General features: G+C 40.5%; 1 protein-coding gene across 1 annotated transcript in view; it reads left to right on the top strand.

Moving 5' to 3' along the window:
• The first annotated feature begins 18051 nt into the window (after nt 1-18051).
• irf8 (interferon regulatory factor 8) overlaps nt 18052-22376 on the top strand; it is a 29543-nt gene continuing 25218 nt past the window's right edge. Inside the window, exons 1-3 of the mRNA XM_063067187.1 lie at nt 18052-18197; nt 18357-18543; nt 20715-20898. Of these exons, the coding sequence (XP_062923257.1) occupies nt 18190-18197; nt 18357-18543; nt 20715-20898 (379 nt within the window). The 5' untranslated portion in view covers nt 18052-18189. The remainder of the gene's footprint in view (nt 18198-18356; nt 18544-20714; nt 20899-22376) is intronic.

Raw genomic sequence — 22376 nt, 5'->3', positions numbered from 1 at the left:
AGAAAACATACCCGCACCTCTACTTTCGCAGGGGACTGAAGAATAAAGACACTCACCAATTTTAAAAGATACATCACAGAAAGCATAACTTCTGGATGCACCATGGCTTCGTGTGGCAATGACTCTGATTGAGACTGTACTAAACAGAAAATCGTGGACACAACTCAGCACTTCATAGAACCCAGCTAATTGAAAGGAAAAAGACAAGAGCCCAGGAAAACAGCTTAGTTTGTTTTTAATTTAAGTGAGGCACACATGAATCACATGGTGGCATGCTGATGCATGCCATTTAAGTACTTTTACAGATAACCTGCATTGTATGATTTAAATAACAAAGAATGCTTAAACAAACAACATATTTACAATATTACTCAAATAGCACTAAGATATTAGATACACAACACTCCTTCCTGCTTAGTTATAAACTCCAACTCAATACAGAATGCATCTCAACTTATATCCACAGGATACTATATAATACAATATCTATAAAGACATCCACAGCAGAGCAAATTTTAAATTGTCCCATTCAGGATTTAACTGCTATGGAGGATTTCTTACTCTAGTGGGATAATGTCTTTCCTGACAAGGGAGGTCACTCTGCTGAGCAGGTGAGACTTATGGCTGTGAAAACAGTTTCAGTTTCTGGGTCCTCCTCCATGATGATTGTAGGAGTTGACTCTGAGACTGCAGGAGGGGCTTCTGACAGCTCTGGACATCATTCTTCTACTCCCTTTTTCTTCTTCTAATTTGTGCACCTTGATCTTGGGAAGGTGCATTTAGTTCACTGGAGTATGCTTTTATGAATCCTTCTATTGCTCCCTTTATGATCTGATCTCTCCTCTTGGTTTCCTCATCCTCTGTTTTTTTTGTATCTCCATTGACTCCTTTCTTTTTGGCCTTCCATTCATCCAGCCGGACTTTGGTCTCTGCATTTACTTTTACAAGCAGCTTTTGTCTCCCACTTGAAGTTCGTGCAATAACCTTTACGGTAGGAAACTTTGTCACATGGTGTGAGCAGAATTATCTGCAGCTTAATTTTTTAAAAGACTAAGGAGCTGGTGGTAGACCTGAGGAGAGCTAAGGCACCGATGACCCCTGTTTCCATCCAGGGGAGTCAGTGTGGACATGGTGCAGGATTACAAATACCTGGGGATACGAATTGACAATAAACTGGACTGGTCAAAGAATACTGAGGCTGTCTACAAGAAGGGTCAGAGCCATCTCTATTTCCTGAGGAGACTGAGGTCCTTTAACATCTGCCGGACGATGCTGAGGATGTTCTACGAGTCAGTGGTGGCCAGTGCTATCATGTTTGCTGTTGTGTGCTGGGGCAGCAGGCTGAGGGTAGCAGACACCAACAGAATCAACAAACTCATTCGTAAGGCCAGTGATGTTGTGGGGATAGAACTGGACTCTCTGACAGTGGTGTCTGAAAAGAGGATGCTGTCCAAGTTGCATGCCATCTTGGACAATGGCTCCCATCCACTACATAATGTACTGGGTGGGCACAGGAGTACATTCAGCCAGAGGCTCATTCCACTGAGGTGCAACACTGAGCGTCATAGGAAGTCATTCCTGCCTGTGGCCATCAAACTTTACAACTCCTTCCTTGGAGGGTCAGACACCCTGAGCCAATAGGCTGGTCCTGGACTTATTTCCTGGCATAAATTACATATTACTATTTAACTATTTATGGTTTTATTACTATTTATTATTTATGGTGCAACGTAACGAAAACCAATTTCCCCCGGGATCAATAAATTATGGCTATGACTATGAAAATCTGTGGATAGACCTCAAAAGAGAAGTGCATGCAAGACAGCCCAAGAATCTCACAGAACTAGAAGCCTTTTGCAAGGAAGGATGGGGGAAAATCCCCCAAACAAGAATTGAAAGACTCTTAGCTGGTTACAAAAAGCGTTTACAAGCTGTGATACTTGCCAAAGGGGGTGTTACTAAGTACTGACCATGCAGAGTGACCAACATTTTGCTTTGGGCCCTTTTCCTTTCTTGTTATTTTGAAACTGTAAAGGATGGAAATAAAAAAGTAATTTTGCTTAAAATATTAAAGAAGTGTAACATCTTTAACTTTATGCCTTTAAGAAATCAGGTCATCTTTTACTCGCTTAGCAGTTCACAGTAACAGAAATTTTGACCGGGGTGCCCAAACTTTTGCATGCCACTATATGCAATGAGGAAGAGTTAGTTAGCAATCTTGTCGTGCAAGGCCCCTTGGGTAAGAGTGACCATAATATGGTGGAATTCTTCATTAAGATGGAGAGTGATACAGTTAATTCAGTAACAAAGGTTTTGAACTTAAAGAAGGGTAACTTTGAAGGTATGAGACGTGAATTAGCTTAGATAGACTGGCAAATGATACTTAAAGGGTTGACGGTGGATATGCAATGGCAAGCATTTAAAGATCGCATGGAAGAACTACAGCAATTGTTCATCCCAGTTTGGCAAAAGAATAAACCAGGGAAGGTAGTGCACCCATGGCTGACAGGGGAAATTAGGGATAGTATCAATTCCAAAGAAGAAACATACAAATTAGCCAGAAAAAGCGGCACATCTGAAGATTGGGAGAAATTCAGAGTCCAGCAGAGGAGGACAAAGGGCTTAATTAGGAAAGGGAAAAAAGATTATGAGAGAAACCTGGCAGGGAACATAAAAACTGACTGTAAAAGCTTTTATAGATATGTGAAAAGAAAAAGATTGGTTAAGACAAATGCAGGTCTGTTACAGTCAGAAACAAGTGAATTGATTATGGGGAACAAGGACATGGCAGACCAATTGAATAACTACTTTGGTTCTGTCTTCACTAAGGAGGACATAAATAATCTTCCAGAAATAGTAGGGGACCGAGGGTCTAGTGAGATGGAGGAACTGAGGGAAATACATGTTAGTAGGGAAGTGGTGTTAGGTAAATTGAAGGGATTAAAGGCAGATAAATCCCCAGGGCCAGATGGTCTGCATCCCAGAGTGCTTAAGGAAGTAGCCCAAGAAATAGTGGATGCATTAGTGATAATTTTTCAAAACTCTTTAGATTCTGGATTAGTTCCTGAGGATTGGAGGGTGGCTAATGTAACCCCGCTTTTTAAAAAAGGAGGGAGAGAGAAACTGGGGAATTATAGACTGGTAAGCCTGACATCGGTGGTGGGAAAAATGCTAGAGTCAGTTATCAAAGATGTAATAACAACATACTTGGAAAGTGGTGAAATCATCGGACAAAGTCAGTATGGATCTGTGAAAGGAAAATCATGTCTGACAAATCTCATAGAATTTTTTGAGGTTGTAACTAGTAGAGTGGATAGGGAAGAACCAGTGGATGTGGTATATTTGGATTGTCAAAAGGCTTTTGACAAGGTCCCACACAGGAGATTAGTGTGCAAACTTAAACCACACGGTATTGGGGGTATGGTATTGATGTGGATAGAGAATTGGTTGGCAGACAGGAAACAAAGAGTGGAAATAAACGAGACCCTTTCAGAATGGCAGTGACTAGTGGGGTACCGCAAGGCTCAGTGCTGGGACCCCAGTTGTTTACAATATATATTAATGACTTAGACGAGGGAATTAAATGCAGCATCTCCAAGTTTGTGGATGACACGAAGCTGGGCGGCAGTGTTAACTGTCAGGAGGATGCTAAGAGGATGCAGGGTGACTTGGATAGGTTAGGTGAGTGGACAAATTCATGGCAGATGCAATTTAATGTGGATAAATGTGAGGTTATCCACTTTGGTGGCAAGAACAGGAAAACAGATTATTACCTGAATGGTGGCTGATTAGGAAAAGGGGAGGTGCAACGAAACCTGGGTGTCATTGTACACCAGTCATTGAAAGTGGGCATGCAAGTACAGCAGGCGGTGAAAAACGCGAATGGTATGCTGGCATTCATAGCAAGAAGATTCGAGTACAGGAGCAGGGAGGTACTACTGCAGTTGTACAAGGCCTTGGTGAGACCACACCTGGAGTATTGTGTGCAGTTTTGGTCCCCTAATCTGAGGAAAGACATTCTTGCCATAGAGGGAGTACAAAGAAGGTTCACCAGATTGATTCCTGGGATGGCAGGACTTTCATATGATGAAAGATTGGATCGACTAGGTTTATACTCTCTGGAATTTAGAAGATTGAGGGGGAGATCTTATTGAAACGTATAAAATTCTAGAGGGATTGGACAGGCTAGATGTAGGAAGATTGTTCCCGATGTTGGGGAAGTCCAGAACGAGGGGTCACAGTTTGAGGATAAAGGGGAAGCCTTTTAGGACCGAGATGAGGAAAAACTTCTTCACACAGAGAGAGGTGAATCTGTGGAATTCTCTGCCACAGGAAACAGTTGAGGCCAGTTCATTGGCTATATTTAAGAGGGAGTTAGATATGGCCCTTGTGGCTAAAGGGATCAGGGGGTATGGAGAGAAGGCAGGTACAGGGTTCTGAGTTGGATGATCAGTCATGATCATACTGAATGGCGGTGCAGGTTCGAAGGGCTGAATGGCCTACTCCTGCACCTATTTTCTATGTTTCTATATATATGCTTCCTTTGAATTACATAAAACTTTCACACATCCTTCTTTGCACCCACACTCCAGACACCCAATATGAGTTTTAATCAGCATTGTCTGGTTTTCAATTAACTGGTGTCCACAGATCCAGGAAACTATTGTCCAGAACTGCATTTTAAATTTAATGTACAATCCATGTTCAGGTGTAAAGGTTGGTTGCTGAACTTGATATTTTGCGAAATAACCTAACTCTAGATTACACCCTAACAAAGACAACAAGAGGTTTTCACATTATCCACAAATTATTCTTCACAAATTCAACAAGAGCAGACATAACAGCACAAGGCACATAGGAATATTATCAAACTAAACCCAATATTGGAAGGTCTTGGTCTGAAATGTTGAATGTCTTGTTTTCTCCATAATAACTGACACTTTTCTTTCCTGCCTGACCTATTGAGTTCCTTCAGTACTGCATGCCCTGCCGCTCATTTTCCTTTCTAATTTCACTCTTTCTTTCCTCACATGCAACAATTCTGCCCATAGCATTGAAACTCAACTTTGAGACTGAACTCTGTTCTGGAAGTGACTCAGTCTTCATCTGAGCTCTGAGACTGAACTCTATCCTAGAAGAGGCTTAGAGTCTTAATCTGGGACATGGTATCCTTGAAGGCAATTACAAGTTTAAATATTTTTCTCTCAAAAAAAAACCCAATTTATATTCTCAAAAAAATCCCCCAGAAAACAGTGGCAGTTCTCAGCAGGCCAGGCAGCAGATGCAGAGAGAGAGGAACATAGTTAACATTGCGTAAACACAAGAGATTCTGCAGATGCTGGAAATCCAGAGTAACATACACAAAATGCTGGAGGAAATCAGCAGGTGCGGCAGCATCCATGGAAATGAATAAACAGTCGATGTTTAGTGTGGGGACCCTGCATCAAGACTTAACATTTCACATACATCAAAGTTGCTGGTGAACGCAGCAGGCCAAGCAGCATCTGTAGGAAGAGGTGCAGTCGACGTTTCAGGCCGAGACCCTTCGTCAGGACTAACTCCTCCCTTACCACCATTCAGGGCCCCAAACAGTCCTTCCAGGTGAGGCATCACTTCACCTGTGAGTTGACTGGGGTGATATACTGCGTCCGGTGCTCCCGATGTGGCCTTTTATATATTGGCGAGACCCGACGCAGACTGGGAGACCGCTTTGCTGAACATCTACGCTCTGTCCGCCAGAGAAAGCAGGATCTCCCAGTGGCCACACATTTTAATTCCACATCCCATTCCCATTCTGACATGTCTATCCACGGTCTCCTCTACTGTAAAGATGAAGCCACACTCAGGTTGGAGGAACAACACCTTGTATTCCGTCTGGGTAGCCTCCAACCTGATGGCATGAACATCGACTTCTCTAACTTCCGCTAAGGCCCCACCTCCCCCTCGCACCCCATCTGTTACTTATTTTTATGCACACATTCTTTCTCTCACTCTCCTTTTTCTCCCTCTGTCCCTCTGAATATACCTCTTGCCCATCCTCTGGGTCACCCCACCCCCCCCCATCTTTCTTCCCTGACCTCCTGTCCCATGATCCTCTCATATCCCCTTTTGCTTATCACCTGTCCAGCTCTTGGCTCTATCCCTTCCCCTCCTGTCTTCTCCTATCATTTTGGATCTCCCCCTCCCCCTCCAACTTTCAAATCCCTTACTCACTCTTCCTTCAGTTAGTCCTGACGAAGGGTCTCGGCCTGGAACGTCGACTGCACCTCTTCCTAGAGATGCTGCTTGGCCTGCTGCGTTCACCAGCAACTTTGATGTATGTTGCTTGAATTTCCAGCATCTGCAGAATTCCTGTTGTTAACATTTCACATTACTGTTCTGTTCTCCACAGATGTTACCCAATCTGCTGAGTACTTAATTTTCTATTTTTATTCAAGCCTTCCAGCAGCTGCAGTAGTCTGTTTTGGATTACTCTCATTTACCTTGCTTTTCTTAATTATTGAAACTAATAAAAATTTAGAAGGTACGAAAGTTTGAAGGAATCTGTTCTGCTACTCTCAGTTAAAAAGCAAAATTCTGATTAAAAGCATTCCTTAATATTATTATAGGAATCGCTAACCTACTGTCTTCCCATGGAGACCTGTCCAAGCTTATGTTTCCAATCAATACATAATAGTTACATATCTCAAAATAAGTAAACTTTTGCGGACTCGCCATTGAGATTGTTATAGCTGGCAAACTATTAAAAAAGTCATAAATTCTGAGCAGAACATATTTTCCCCAGCGAATAAACTTTTCTCGGGCTTCTAGCCAGGTACAAATGTCTCTTGGACCACTTGGTAAAAGAGAGCCATTGAAATAACACGAGTGGGAAACAAAAATGAAGCTCTCACTCTAAGAAAGAACTGGAATTTGATGGTAAACAATCTTGGAGAATAGAAACTTCATTGGATGAGGACTAACCAATCAGGAAGGACGGACTATGGGAGTATAAATACCACTGGACTAGATTTGGCCAGGCATCATCCTTGATGAAGTTGGCAAAGTTTGTCATTGAAACATTGATTGAAATCAATACCTGTACCCGGCTGGAAGCTGGAGAAGAGTCTATTCTTCAAATACCAGTGGTGTTCCACAGGGGTCCGTGTTGGGGCCACTTCTTTTTACGTTGTACATCAACGATTTGGATTATGGAATAGATGGCTTTGTGGCTAAGTTTGCTGATGATACAAAGATAGGTAGTGCTGAGGAAACAGAGAGTTTGCAGAGAGACTCGGATAGATTGGGAAAGTGGGCAAAGAAGTGACAAATTAAATACAATCTTGGAAAGTATATGGTTATGCATTTTGGCAGAAGAAATAAACCGGCAGACTACTATTTAAATGGGGAGAGAATTCAAAGTTGAGATGCAACAGGACTTGGGAGTCCTCGTACAGGATACCCTTAAGGTTAACCTCCAGGTTGAGTCGGTGGTGAAGAAGGCGAATGCAATGTTGGCATTCATTTCTAGAGGAATAGAGTATAGGAGCAGGAATGTGATGTTGAGGCTTTATAAGGCGCTGGTGAGACCTCACTTGGAGTACTGTGGGCAGTTTTGGTCTCCTTATTTAAGAAAGGATGTGCTGACGTTGGAGAGGGTACAGAGAAGATTCACTAGACTGATTTCAGGAATGACAGGGTTAACATATGAGGAACGTTTGTCCGCTCTTGGACTGTATTCCTTGGAGCTTAGAAGAATGAGGGGAGACCTCATAGAAACATCTCGAATGTTGAAAGGCACGGACAGAGTGGATGCAGCAAAGTTGTTTCCCATGATGGGGGAGTCTAGTACAAGAGGGCATGACTTAAGGATTGAAGGGTGCCCATTCAGAACAGAGATGCGAAGAAATTTTTTTAGCCAGAGGGTGGTAAATCTATGGAATTTGTTGCCACGGGTGGCAGTGGAGGCCAAGTCATTGGGTGTATTTAAGGCAGAGATTGATAGGTATCTGAGTAGCCAGGGCATCAAAGGTTATGGTGAGAAGGCAGGGGAGTGGGACTAAATGGGAGAATGAATCAGCTCATGATAAAATGGCAGAGCAGACTCGATGGGCCGAATGGCTGACTTCCGCTCCTTTGTCTTATGGTCTATATGCTGGGAGAGCACTAGATTCTTTTCATTTTCCCCAGTGTTCCTATTACATTTGATTTTTGGCTCACCATAGCTGTGGGAAAACTTTAACATGAACACATGAATCAAATGCACACCACATGTACACCAACTCATTTTGTACAGTGGGTTTCAATTTTGTTCCTGTTGAGATTTTTTGTTAAACATTTAACATCATTATTGCTATTTTATTATAAGGCACAATAATTTATGTACCAACTGAGTTGACTCTTGTGTGAGTTAAGGTTAAAGTTAACTCAAAGTTCACGATACAAACTCATTACATATTTGATTGAGAAATATACAACCAAAGTACAGAGTGAAAACCAAATACCGTTAGTCTTGCGAGACCATGGATCTGCGCCTGGAAAGTCTTCACTCTCCAGGGCGCAGGCCTGGGCAAGGTTGTATGGAAGACCAGCAGTTGCCCATGCTGCAAGTCTCCCCTCTCCACGACACCGATGTTGTCCAAGGGAAGGGCATTAGGACCCATACAGCTTGGCACCAGTGTCGTCAGAGAGCACTGTGTGATTAAGTGCCTTGCTCAAGGACACAACACGTTGCCTCAGCTGGGGCTCGAACTCACGACCTTTAGGTCGCTAGTCCAATGCCTTAACCACTTGGCCACGTGCCCACAAACCAAATACCACCACTTTGTATTTTTGAAGGAGGAAAATTTGAGCAGTTCATGTTTTGAGGTTATAATTGCAAAGTGGTGCAAAGGCATCATATTCAGATTTCCTTATGACATGGAGGGAGGCTATTTGTCCCATTAAATCCATGCTGGCTCCAAGAGCAATTGAATCAATCTCGTTCTTCCACTTACTCCTATTCTCTTATATATGCTCACGAACACCCCTGGTTTGCCCAGCGTGCACCTACGTTTAGAATATTTTACTTACAGAATCTAGTTAACCTACTAACCAGCATGTCTTTTGGGATGTGGAAACAAACCAGACCCCCGGGGCAAATCCACAGAGTCACAGGGAGAACATGCAGACAGCACACAGACAACAGCAGAAGTCAGAATCGAACCCGGTTCACTGGAGCTGTGAGATAACAGTATGAACTACAGTATGTGCTAATTCTTGTCCGTGATGAGGAGGCAGTGAAGCAACCACACACAAAGAGTTATATTGAACAGTACTGCTGAGCTCTTCTGTCCACGATATTGTGCCCAGCTTTAAGCTACTCCAAGATCAATTTAACCCTTCCTTCACACATAACCCTGTATTTTTCTTTCATCCATGTGCCTATCTAAGAGTCTCTTAAATGTCCCTAATGTATCTGCCTTCACTACCACCTCTGGCAATACATTCAATGTACTGACCACTCTCTGTGTTAAAAAAAAAACGACCTCTGACATCCCCCCTCCAATCACCGTAAAACCCATGCCCCTTTGTATTAGCCATTTCCACTCTAGGCAAGAAGTCTCTGGCTGTCCAATCTATCTATGCCTCTTATCACCTTATCAAGTCACTTCACATCTTCCTTTGCTCCCGAAAGAAAAAAGCCTTAGCTTGCTCAACCTCTCCTTGTGCTCTCTAATCCTGACAGCATGCTGGTAAATCTCCTCAGCAACTGCTCCGAAGCTTCCCCATCTTTCCTATAATGAGTTGAAATTGGGACTGGAATTTATTTATTATTGTGACATATACTGAGACAGAGTGAAAAGCTTTTGTTTGTATGCCAACTGGATGATCCATGGCATTTGTACATTTATAGAGGTAGCACAGAAGGAAGAATTGGAGAATATAGTGTAACAGTTACTGTATGTAAGAAGAGCAGTGCAGGTAGGAAAAGTACTGTATAAGGGCATAGGCAAGGGTGGTTGGGAACATCAAGAGTTATCTTAGTTCAGGGGCAGATAGAAGACAACCTTGAAACCTGAAGCATGAAACTCTCATTGTTTTCCCTATCTGTGAGCATTGAAAACTGGAGCGGCTCCAAAGATCAGACGGAGCAACAACCGAGAGAGGCAAGAAGGTTTGGTCTCAGTTTCACAGCGCAATGACGTGACAGTGGGCAGTTTCACTGTCATTCCAACTGCAGAACCCAAACCGATACAGTTCAAGTAATGCTCTCGTGATGAGGGTAACTAACTCAGCATAACTTCAGTCATTTGCTACTTTTTGCCAAGATGGTGTAAGTAGTGGGGACTGTATTACCCCCATCACTGTTTTTTACTTTGCCCTCGATCTTATTAAGGCAGGATGGATCAAATAATAATAAAATAAACTATCTACATGCTGATTTCAAAATCTTATGATTCTGATTTGATCAGTAGAGAAAGCTGAACATATAGTTAGTAACTCAAGTAAGCTGAGAGCTGATGAACATAACTGAGTCTTTTACAACTGTCAATTGGCTTTTTATATTGTAATTTTATTTCATATTATCTTTCTGTATATTGCAGCCCAGCCCCTGACCTCCACCCATCTTATTTGCATGAAATGTAGTTTTGTATGCCTGAATGCCTCCAGAACCAAATCAAAACCCCAAATGAGACTCGAGGCAGAAACTAGATAATCTCAAGTATTATGCTAATATAAAGTGAGAGTGCTTTAAGATTTGGTTTTTATACACCGTTAATTTCAGGGAACTTTCCTGTTCGACACAAGAAAACTGAATAAATAATACTCACAGATAAAAACAGGGAGAAAGAAAACTTAGGGTGTATTTTAACTCGTCCATCAGTTTGAACATATCTGTGCTATGAATAGGAGTGTAAGAAATAGAAACTGTAAGTCATGCAGACTTTATTGCTGCTTTGCCATTCATTGAGTTCATGGCGGATCACATCCATTGTCCACATTCCCCGCCACATTCCCTGCCGTCCCCATGTACCTCGATTTCCTATATTTTCAATTGTCTCATAATCTCAGCCTTGACTGGAACATAAAGCTCCTCTGTATTAAGAGAATTCCAAAGATTTGCAATCCACAGTCTACAAGGAAATACACCCTCCTCATCCAGGTTTCATTGGTTGACCCTCATCTTGAACTGCAGCCCCTAGGACTGCCAAACTAGAGGGAAAAAAATCTTCTCTGCACCTGCCCCGTCAATCCCTTTCAATCTCTTCTAAATTCAACTAAGTGTGGGCCAATCTTACATTATCTTCATAGAACAACAGGAATCAATCAAACGGATCTAAGCCACATTGACTTCGAGCCATTTTTAGACACATTTTTTGTCAGTATAGACATTGCATACGATTTTCAAATAATGTTGTTTCAACACAGATATATACTGTATAATCTCAGCAAAATTTCTCCTACTTTTGTTTCGGACAAAATGCAACATTTATCTTATGAATTGCTTGCTGTACCTCTGTGTTTACTTTCAGCATTTATGAATTATAATTTTTTTCTGGTCATGTATTTGTGTTGGTGATGTCAAATGTTAACTCATTCTTGCTCACTTTATTCTTCGGCCAGTACACCCCAATCACTGGCAGTTCTCAAAGTTCAAAGATCAAATTAAATTCAAAGTACACACGTCTCCATATACAATCCTGAGATTCATTTTCTTTCGGGCATACACAATAAACCCATAGAATAATAATATCCATAACAGAATCAGTGAATCAGTGACAGACCACACCAGCTTGGGCTAAATAATCAGCGAGCAAAAGACAACAAACTCTGCAAACACAAAAAGAAAAAAAAAATAATAATAAATAAATAAGCAGTAAATTTCAAGACCATGGGATGAAGACTCCTTGAACGTGAATCTGTCCTTAAGAACATAGTACATAGGAGATTAATTAGGTTATACACCCATCTGTCTGTTCTACCATGCGATCATGGCTAACTTATTATCTCTCTTTCTCCTTTTCTCCTAATTTCCTCCTTGTAACCTTTGATATCCTTACTCAGCAAGAACCTATCAACCTCCACCTTAAATATACCCAATGACTCAGCCTTCACAGCCATCTGTGGCAGTGAATTCCACAGATTCACACCATCCTCTGTGGCTGAAGAAATCACTCAGCCCTTTTGTAAAGGCATATCCATGTATTCTTCCACTATTCAAAACATCCTCTCCTCATCCACTCTACCCAAGCCTTTCCACATTCAATTGGTTTCAATGACATCCCTCTCATTCTTCTTAATTCCAAGGAATACTAGCCCAGAGATATCTAATGCTCCTCAGATGTTAACCTTTCATTCACAGGATCATTCTCATGAACATCCATTGGACACTCTCCAATGCTTAAAAAAAAATCTTCTCTAACTCCCAATGGCAATCAATTGAGATCAATCATTGCCTTATCTAATTAACCTTCACCATCTGGACCCAGGTTTGTTCGAACAAATACCAATAATATTCTCAAGGCTTGTGGTGGCATAGTTGCATAGTTAGTGGAGATGCTGCCTCATAGCTCCTGTAATGTGGGTTCAGTCCTGATATCTGGCACAATGTGGAGTCTGCATGTTCTCCTGGTGAGAACGTGGGTATCCTCAAGGAGCCCCAGTTTTCTCCTACACCCCACGGATGTTTGATAGGTTAAATGCCTGCTGAAAAGTTGAATCTGGTGGGTAGTTGATAGGACTAGGGGGAGAATAAATGGATTAGGGTTCACTTAGTTCAAAAATAGGCACCAAGGGCAACATACACTAAGTAGGTCGGAAGGGACCTCTTCCTGTTTTGTATAGCTCTATGATTTTATTTTACCTAATTAACTGTACAACCTCAGTAGCAGATTAGAGGAAGTCATGAATGAATGGAAAAAGACATAATATTTTAAAGCTGAACTAATATAGGCGACAAACATCACTGATTTCACCTGCGGCAGATTTAAGTTACAAGCAAGAGAAAATCTGCAGACGCTGGAAATCAAAGTCATTCACTCAAAATACTGGAGGAACTCAGCAGGCCAGGTAGCACCAATGGGGAAGAGTAAACAGTCGATGTTTTGGGTGGACACCCTTCATCAGCACTGGAAAAAAGATGAGAAGTCAGAGTAAGAAGGTGGGGGGAGGGGAGGAAGAAGTACAAGTGGGACAGGTGGAGGGGTGAAGTAAACAGCTGTGAAGCTGATTGGTGAAAGAGATAATGGGCTTGGGAAGGGGGAATTTGATAGGAGAGGACGGAATGGGGAATGGTGAGGGACAGTGAGGGGCGGGGCAAGTTGCTTCGCATAATTGTCCCTCCCATTCCCATTTCCCTCTTTCACCTTATCTCCTTATCTGCTCATCACCTTCCTCCAGTGCTCCTCCCCCTTACTTTTCTTCCATAGTCTTCTACCCTCCCCTATCGGATTCACCCTTCTCCAGCCCTTTTAACTCTTTCACCAATCAACTTCCCAGCTCTTTATTCATCCCTCCACCTCTCCCACTTTCACCTACCATCTTGCATTTTTTCCTCCTCTCCCCGTACCTTCTTACCCAGACGTTTTTACTTTTTTCCAGTCCTGATGAAGGGTCTCTACCCGAATGTTGACTCCAGCATTTTGTGTGTATTACATAGCTTTAAGTTAGATTGAATTGGAGCACAACGTAACTTTGGACTCTGTTGATTGCATATGAAACACAAATAGGTTGGAAGGGATTGAAGATGCAAAGATATACAGTATATATCTAAGAAAACTGCAGAAAAGCTGGAGCAAAAATCCAAGCACTATGAGAGCCGGAAGCACATAATGGCCCATTACACAAACAACAGATGCAGAATAGTGACAGTGAGAGCTGTTTACAATTATCTGAGATACTGTATACCCTATTTGGTATTTTATTGGAATGAATACAAATAGGGGAATTGAGCATACTTCTGTATGTGTAATCCTTGTGCAGAACTAATTGCATCATAATGCTACAGTTTAGATGAGAAAACTGATTATTAAAACATCGTAATGGAAATGGATATTAACTGAAAATCAGGCGCTCAAAATTCAACAACCAACGTTGTTAAGCACACTTCAGGCAACTTCTTTCATATATATTCTCTGAATTCTTAAAAAGGCTTCAATGGAATATTGTCAGAGCAAGCATTTGTTGAGCTCCACACTGTACTACAACTGAGTCGCTGGTAATTTGAGAGAACATTTGTGACTTAATTCACTGGTCTTGATCTGGAGTTGCATGTAGGCTAGACCAGGAGGTTTTAATCCCTAAAGAGCAAGAATAAACTAGATTTTTTTTAATGTCAATTCACTATCATTTTCTTGATTTCAGATTTTTATTTAATTAATTGAATTTAAATTCTTTTGTTGCGATGGTGCAACTTGAACTTGTGCACATTCCTTCGAAATATAATTGCATTTCTCTTCATACGATTATTTTGTTCAATGCTTACATTGGTGACTGCATATATAGTATTTTTATAGTGAGAACATGTAGTAAAGAGAGTCATTTGGATGGTTTCTTTATTAGTGTGAGGGTTCCCTCTTTGGTGGCTAAACATCTTGTTTCAATGTTGGTTATTTTTTCCTCAATATACATACATGCACGAACTTCAATTAAAAACTCCTACATCAGAAGCTTTATTTTTGGGATTATTGACGCTGTTGAAGTATGTTGTAAAGGTTCAATGTGTACTAAGCTAAATTTATTCAATTCAAATTTGCCATAGACCATAGTTTTCTTTTTAATTTCCTCAATTGAATAATCTGGGAATTCGGCAATCTGCAATGTTATTACTAAATGCATGCAATAAAATGCTTTAAGCAATAAATTACCCAAAGTGATTCTGGTTCAAGAGTGGGGCACATACCCAATCTTTTTGACATTCATACTAATAATTTATTATGTTCTGTCAATGATCAGTTAGTCTGACTGTCTGTCTACATGTCTATCAACCTATATATCTGTCTGTCTTTTTGTCTGTCTATCTATTTGTCTGTCTGTTCTTTTATCTATCATCTGTCTATCTATCATGTCTCAACATAGAAGAGACCATTAGTCAGTCAACTGGAGGGGAACACCGAGCAATTTGATTCCAATCCAAAGAGCCCAGAGAAAACTATTTATAATGGAGTTTAAACATGGATCTTAGCACGAGAACTACTATTTAGAAACAGATATTAGGAAAATCTGGTTTGGAGTAATCAAAGATGGCACTGGAATATTGTATCATTTCTTAATGCATGCATTACTAAATGACAATAGAAGAGGACTACGTGTCTTCATAATCTAAATTCAAAACAATGAATAATTTAAAGTATAGTTCGATGCCTTATCAGGCATGAACCAGATACTGAAGGAGATCACTTGGCTCCATCAAGTGCGCCAAGTCCATCAACAGTGGTTGATCTGATTGTAATTTTAATAATGCATCCCTGTGACCTTTTACTCCATCACTTATCAAGAAGCCATCAACCTTAAGAAAATTAAAAGGCAATAATTCTACTGCTTGTGAGGAAAAGAGTTCCATAGATTCATAAATACAAGAGATTCTGCAGATGCCAGAAATCCAGAGAAACACACACAAAACGCTGGAGGAACTCAGAAGGTCAGGCAGCATCGATAATGATGAATAAAGAGCTGAGTTTTCGGACCAAGACACACCATCGGGCATGGCAATGTTCTGGTAGTTGTACTTGCTTAATATCCTGCAAATCATGGACTAAGACATTCCAGATGCCTCTGCATCTCAGAGCTTTGCAACCTCTAACCATTTACATATATAATATGCAATCTCTAATTATTTATATAATCTGCTTTGTTTCTGCCACCATTTCCAATTTCACATCTGCCTACATTATACCCCATTTGTCAAATGTCTGCCTGTTTTCTTAACCTATCTATATATCCCACAGTAGCCTTCCTACCTCCTCCTCACAATTTACTCCACCTGCTACCTTTGTGCCATCAACAAATTCAACAGCCATACCTTCATCAAAGACATTTATACCAATTATAGAATGCTAAAGCTCCAGTACTGATTCCTCTGCTACACAACTTGCAACATCTTGCCAACCATAAAATAGAACTACTATCCGTTTCCTGTTAGCTGGCCAATCTTCTATTCACGGCAATCAGTTACTTCTTACACCACGTGGTTTGGGGTTTCTGCAATGACCTTTGATGTGGCACTTTATCAAATACCTTATGAAAATCTTAACACATCCAACAGTTCCTCTTTATCCACAGCACTGGAAGAACTTTTAGGACAGTTACTGTACCAGACTAGACGGATGGGCCGAATAGCCCTTATCTTAACAACATCATCTCAACTACAAAGGACTGATCATAGCATCACTGTACAGTACCTGGTGAGCTGAGTACTATTTAAATTGTCAGAAAACAAAAGTTCCCATCGTGAATGTGAAAACTCTCAATGTATTCAACGAAAATTAAGGTAAGGGCACATTGTGTTAAGTCATTCAGTCACACTAATGATCAAAGGGATTAAGTTTTCCTCTGGCATTTGGGAAAATTACAAAAGTTAATAATATATTCAGAATAAAACAAATGTTCCCACGAAATAACGGGATTGTTGTAAGGAGTGACGCCTCAAAAAGGAAGCATCCATCATCAAAGACCCCCATCACCTAGGTCATGCTGCCGTGAGAAGAGGTACAGAAGCCTGAAGGCACACACTCAATGATTCAGGAACAGCTTCTTCCCCTCTGCCATCCGATTACAGAATGGGAGGTGAATCCATAAACACTACCTCACTACTTTTTAATTTCTATTTTGTGCACTACCTATTTAACTATTCAATATATAAATATTTACTATAATTCACATGTTTTTTTTCTATTATTATGCATCGCATTGCACAACTGCCGAAAAGTTAACAAATTTCACGACGTATGCCAGCGATTCTGTATAGCAGTCCACCAATATATATCGGAAAGCCTATACTTGCAACATTAGTGTTATATAATAATTCTTTATAATTGTTGAATTTGTTTTTGTTGCATATTTCAACAACACACTACAACAAATTCTTAATACATGTAAATATACATGCCGAATAAGATTGAAGTTTGTTCTTTTCTGAGCTAGGGTGTACGGATCACTATACAAACGCTTAAGGTGGACAAAGACATTTTTTTTAAAAGATCAGAGTTGATGGCAAGCCGTTCAGAAGATGAGTAGGAGCTTGTCACCAGCATATTGAAAGGTGGGCAAATTTAACAGATTAGATGGTCTACTCTTGCCCTGATTTTCTTGCATGGCTCCAAATCAATGTCTTTGAAGTTCAACTGATACCTAAAAACAATTATTCCTGGAATAAGCCAACGGAAGCAAAGGGAATTAAGAACAAGCAATACAAACTAGGCTTGTTCATGATACCTGCAACATACATCTGGGAAAAGAGAGAGAAAAAAAACTATATTGTTTTCACCTTTTCACAGTTCTTTTAAAACGGTCCGGGGCCCAAAGTATGAACTGTTTCTTCTCCACAGCTGCTGCTTGACCTGTTGAATCTTTATAGCACTTTCTGTTTTTATTTAAGATTTCTAGCATTTCTAGTCTTAAGAATTTCATTCATTGGGGAAAGATTTTAATCGAGGGCTAATGAAATGGTCAGATTGAAAAGAAAAACGTTTTCCTTCGGACTATTACCACGGCGGGCCAGAAGGCGGCGTACAGATCCCTGGAAATTCCCCCACACTCGCCTCTAAGTAAATCCCCCTCTACACTCAGCCGCTGCTGTTAAATTGATAGCAAGTCAATGAGATGTGGCATAAAGTGCCGTCTAAGTTTTAATGCCACCAAATCTGACACCTTACACACAAAACCGCCGAAACACAAGAAGCTGGAGGTCGCCACGGGGGGATACTCTACCCACCTGATTTCTTGTAAAAGGAGGTGCTTGCAGGAAATACCACCCTCTCCCTCGACTCATTGGTCCTGCTGTGTGAAACTTTGGGAGGCGTTTGGTGAACTTCAGTGTCAGTCACCATCAGGGCAGGGAGTATTGCCACTCCTTCCACAGAGTAAATAAACTTACGAAGACCGCCTTTAAGTCCGAATAAAACCGTATTGTTTGAAAGCAATTATCATTAACTATACACACGAAGGCGGAAGAGAAAGAATATAACGCGGCTAGGTGACTGATTTCTGGCACAGAGCTACGGGGTCACGATGCAAGGGTGAGCAAAGATTTTAATGCCACTTTGAGACAAGTTTACAAACTTTGTATAAATATGTTAAATGATATTTTCTATCCTTTGATGCATAGATCTCTTATGTTTTAATAGCTTTTTTGTGTGTCAGTTTACTGGATGTGAATTATAATGTTGCAAATACAGGATCGGGATTGTCGATAAGAACAGCAGCGGGATGCGCCGACTCAAGCAGTGGCTAATCGATCAGATCGACAGCGATCAATACCCGGGCTTGGTGTGGGATGATGATCAGCGAATTACCTTTCGGATTCCCTGGAAACACGCTGGAAAACAGGACTACAACCAGGAGGTGGATGCCTCCATATTTAAAGTACGAGGGTTTTGGAACTTTTTGTGATGTTGTTAAAGAAATAGCGTGCTTAAAAATGTGCTTAGTTCTACAAAAGTTAGTGTTGGGGAACGCTGATTTGCAGTGGTAAACGTTAAAGTTTATTACGCTGCGGGTAGTTACGACAGTGGTCCCAAGATATTGGTGTAAAATCTGTACCTTTCAAAGTCGAAGTTGAGGCTCAGTCAGTCTCATTCTGTGAGCTTCCTCCAGGATGGGATTAACTTGCAGAAATTTCTTTGATTGCTTCATTAATTGAGTTACTGAGTTTACTGGGGTCAGATGTTTTTCTTTGAATGCAGGCTGAGCTAAAAAAGTACAGTACTGCAGGAAGATAATTTGCATAATCTTTCAAAATGTAAACTTTTACAAAAATGGATCTCTCTCTCTGAAAGCTGTGAAACAAGTAAGATTTGTCCCCAATACCACTTTTATAAACGGATGACTTTATGTTGCTATTTATAAAAATTAACTTCTGAAAGCAGGTAACAGATTTTTTTTCTTTTTGGTCAGATAAGCGCGTTCTAATTCGAGCTACCATCATCAGGTGATTTGAATGGTCACATTGTGAATATATGGCAGATACGTCAGGTGGTATAAGTTTGAAGAGTGCTTCATGGAAGAACTTTTAAAAATAATTAACTATAAATAATATAAAATTAAGTTTATTCAATAGTCTCCAAAAATATATGATTGCTTGGAAGTATGAAGGAAGGAACTACTGTGAGAAAAAGGTTGCATGTTTCTAACTCCACCATCAGGTCAGAGAATCTGTTTGGAGTTGGATATCTGCATTCATTGGTTATACCAATACTGTAGAGTTGCTTGGAGGGCTTTCTCCAGTGTCGGGCTGAATAACCCAAGTATTGCACTTGGTTAGAAGTACAAGCTACTGTACAAAGTCCTGGGACTAAAGTTTGAAGTCTTGATGTGTGCAGGCAGCATGGAAAGATCTAGGGCAAGATAACTTCGTTTTGCTCTCCTATGTGTATTTTGCAATAAAATCTGCCTGGTGAAATATATAGTTATGAAAAAATATATTTGAAGAATCTATCTCGTACATTGAAACACTCAAAGCAAGACTTTTGTGCCGACACCTCACTGCAAAATTCTCGCACCACTGGCCCAGTCTACTTCTATGCTGCCACTTATTTTTAAAAAAATAACTAGATCTAATGATCACTTTCAACTTCAACGTTGGTAAAAGCAATATCTCGTGTCTTTCTAGCAATATGTCTTCCAAGTGCAGCTGTGAATGAGGAGGAGTTTTATCATTTTGCTACAAGTGTACAGTGCACCAGACCAGAGCAGTGTAATGCAATCTTACATCCTCATCTGTGTGCTGAGAAGAATGTCATGCTTGCTTGCATGCAGTTGAAATTCAAAGTAAATTTACTGTCAAAGTTCATGTACGTCACCATATGTAACCCTGAGATTCATTTTCTTGTGGGTATACTCAATAAGTCCGATAGCCATATTAACGTCAATGACAGACTGCACCAGCAGGCAGGGTGGTCAACCAGTGTGCAGAAGACAACAAGCTGCACAAGTACAGCGAGAAAGAAAAAAGTAATAAATAAGTGAAAAATATTGGGAACAAGAGATAAAGGATGCGTGAAAGTAGGTCCATAATTCAGTGATGGGGCAAGTGAAGTTGAGTGAAGTTATCTCCTCTGGTTCAAGAGCCTGATGATTGGGGGGTAATAACTGTTTCTGGATCTGGTGGTGTGAGTTCTGAGGCTTCGATACCTTCTTCCTGATGGAAGTAGTAGGAAGAGAGCATGGCCTTCTATTGTTACCTTTAAGTTGAAGTTCTAGTTTTTTGTCATTTTACTGTACACAGGTATACAACTAAATGAAACAATGTGCCTCTGGGGCTAAGGTTCCAAACACAGTGCACATATCACATACAGCACATACAATAATACTAACAGATAAAAATAATTGTAGGTATACGAGTTGACATAAAAGTGCTGCTGGCATTGTCATAAATAATGTGTACTAGGTCTTTGCAAGTCTCACAGCCTGGAGGAAGAACCTGTTTCACAGCTTAACAGTCTTAGTTCAGCAAAGACATGAAGCATGGATGTGAGGTTGCTGTATTAACAGATATGAGATAATCATTAGGTTTCACATTTTCACTGTACTTGTAGGCATGGGCCATCTTTAAAGGAAAGTATAAAGAAGGTGAGAAAGCAGAGCCTGCCACATGGAAGACGAGGCTTCGCTGTGCACTCAACAAAAGCCCAGACTTTGAAGAGGTGACAGACCGTTCGCAACTTGATATCTCAGAACCTTATAAGGTCTACCGTATTGTTCCTGAAGGACAGCAGAAATGTAAGTTTACATAATGCATTGAGTTGGATATGTGTTACGAGATATACTTGTACAGAAATACAAAACCTGAGTTAAGTCTTGAACACTTTAGATTAAATGTAGGTTATACATTTTGCCAACCTGAATTGAATTGAATTGACTTTATTTCTTACATCCTTCACATACATGAAGACAGAGGAGTAAAAATCTTTACATTACGTCTGTCTAAATGTGCAATGTGCAATTGTAATAACTTATAATAAATAGAACAGTCAATATAACATAGAAATACACTCAGATCAGCGTGAGTTCATCAGTCTGATGGTCTGTTGGAAGAAGCTCTCCTTTTTTATTCCATGGACCCTTACTATTAAGCAAGGGGTCTGTGGGCACCAGGTTGTGAACCCCTGACATAGAGTAAAATAAGAGTAAAGATATAGCTACAGGAATGTAGAGGAAGTAATAGAAAAAAATTGGTCAAGTGGCATACTTATCCAAAATGACATGATCTTTGCCTGAGTGTTATAATGAATTAAATTATGTGAAATTTATTTTGACTACTGAATAGAAGATCTTTGGTGAAAATAATTCACTGTTGACTTCTTATAAGGAAGACAGTGCTTTTCACTGAATTTTAATGTTTGCAAAATTTGTGCTTTGGAGATATGATAGCAGAAAGAATTTAAATGAGGGCATAATACAGTGTTTCAACAATATTTTATTACAAGCTTGAAGCATCTAGGAAATCATAATAACCTGGGTCCAGGTAGGAAGGGAGACTACACCTTTACAAGTTGGTTGAATTGAAGGAATTACATTTGTTCATGGAATTCTGTTTTTAATGTAATAAGGAAACTAATCTTTGATTCACTGCTTTTGAATGAAGAGTATCGCAATCAACAACGTTTTTGAGAAGTAGGAAAATGTATAAGAAGTGATTGTATTATTAAACCTTGCATGGCGTTCCCCTGATATCATGTTTTGTTTTTGTTAAGAGATTAGGAATTTATTTATTTATTGGAATACAGCATGAAACAGGCCCTTCTGGCCCTTCGTGCTGCACTGTCGAGCAGTCCTCCAATTTAATCCGAGCCTAATCACGGGACAGTTTACAATGACCAATTAACCTACCAACTGGCATGTCTGTGGACTGTCAGGGGAAACTGGAGCATCCGGTGGAAACCCATGGAGAGAACGTACAAACTCCTTATGGGCAGCGGTGGGAATTGAACCCATGTCACCTCCAAAGTGCTGTGCTAACCACTACGCTACCATGCCATCTCTGTGGAGCATATATTCTGATCATTACTGGCAGCTGGGTGTCAGATCTGTATTATCCACAGCAGCATTATATCTGTCTACAGTAATCCAGAGCATTTGTGAGTCCCCATGAAGGGTCTCAGCACCAAAACGTTGACACTTCTTTCCTTCCCTTAGATGCTGCACGTTCCTCCAGTGTTTTCTGTGTGTTACTCTGGATTTCCAGCATCTACAGCATC

The sequence above is a fragment of the Mobula hypostoma genome, chromosome 14, assembly GCF_963921235.1.
Source record: "Mobula hypostoma chromosome 14, sMobHyp1.1, whole genome shotgun sequence".
Lineage (NCBI taxonomy): Eukaryota > Metazoa > Chordata > Chondrichthyes > Myliobatiformes > Myliobatidae > Mobula > Mobula hypostoma.
This window is presented reverse-complemented; position numbering and strand designations above follow the sequence as displayed.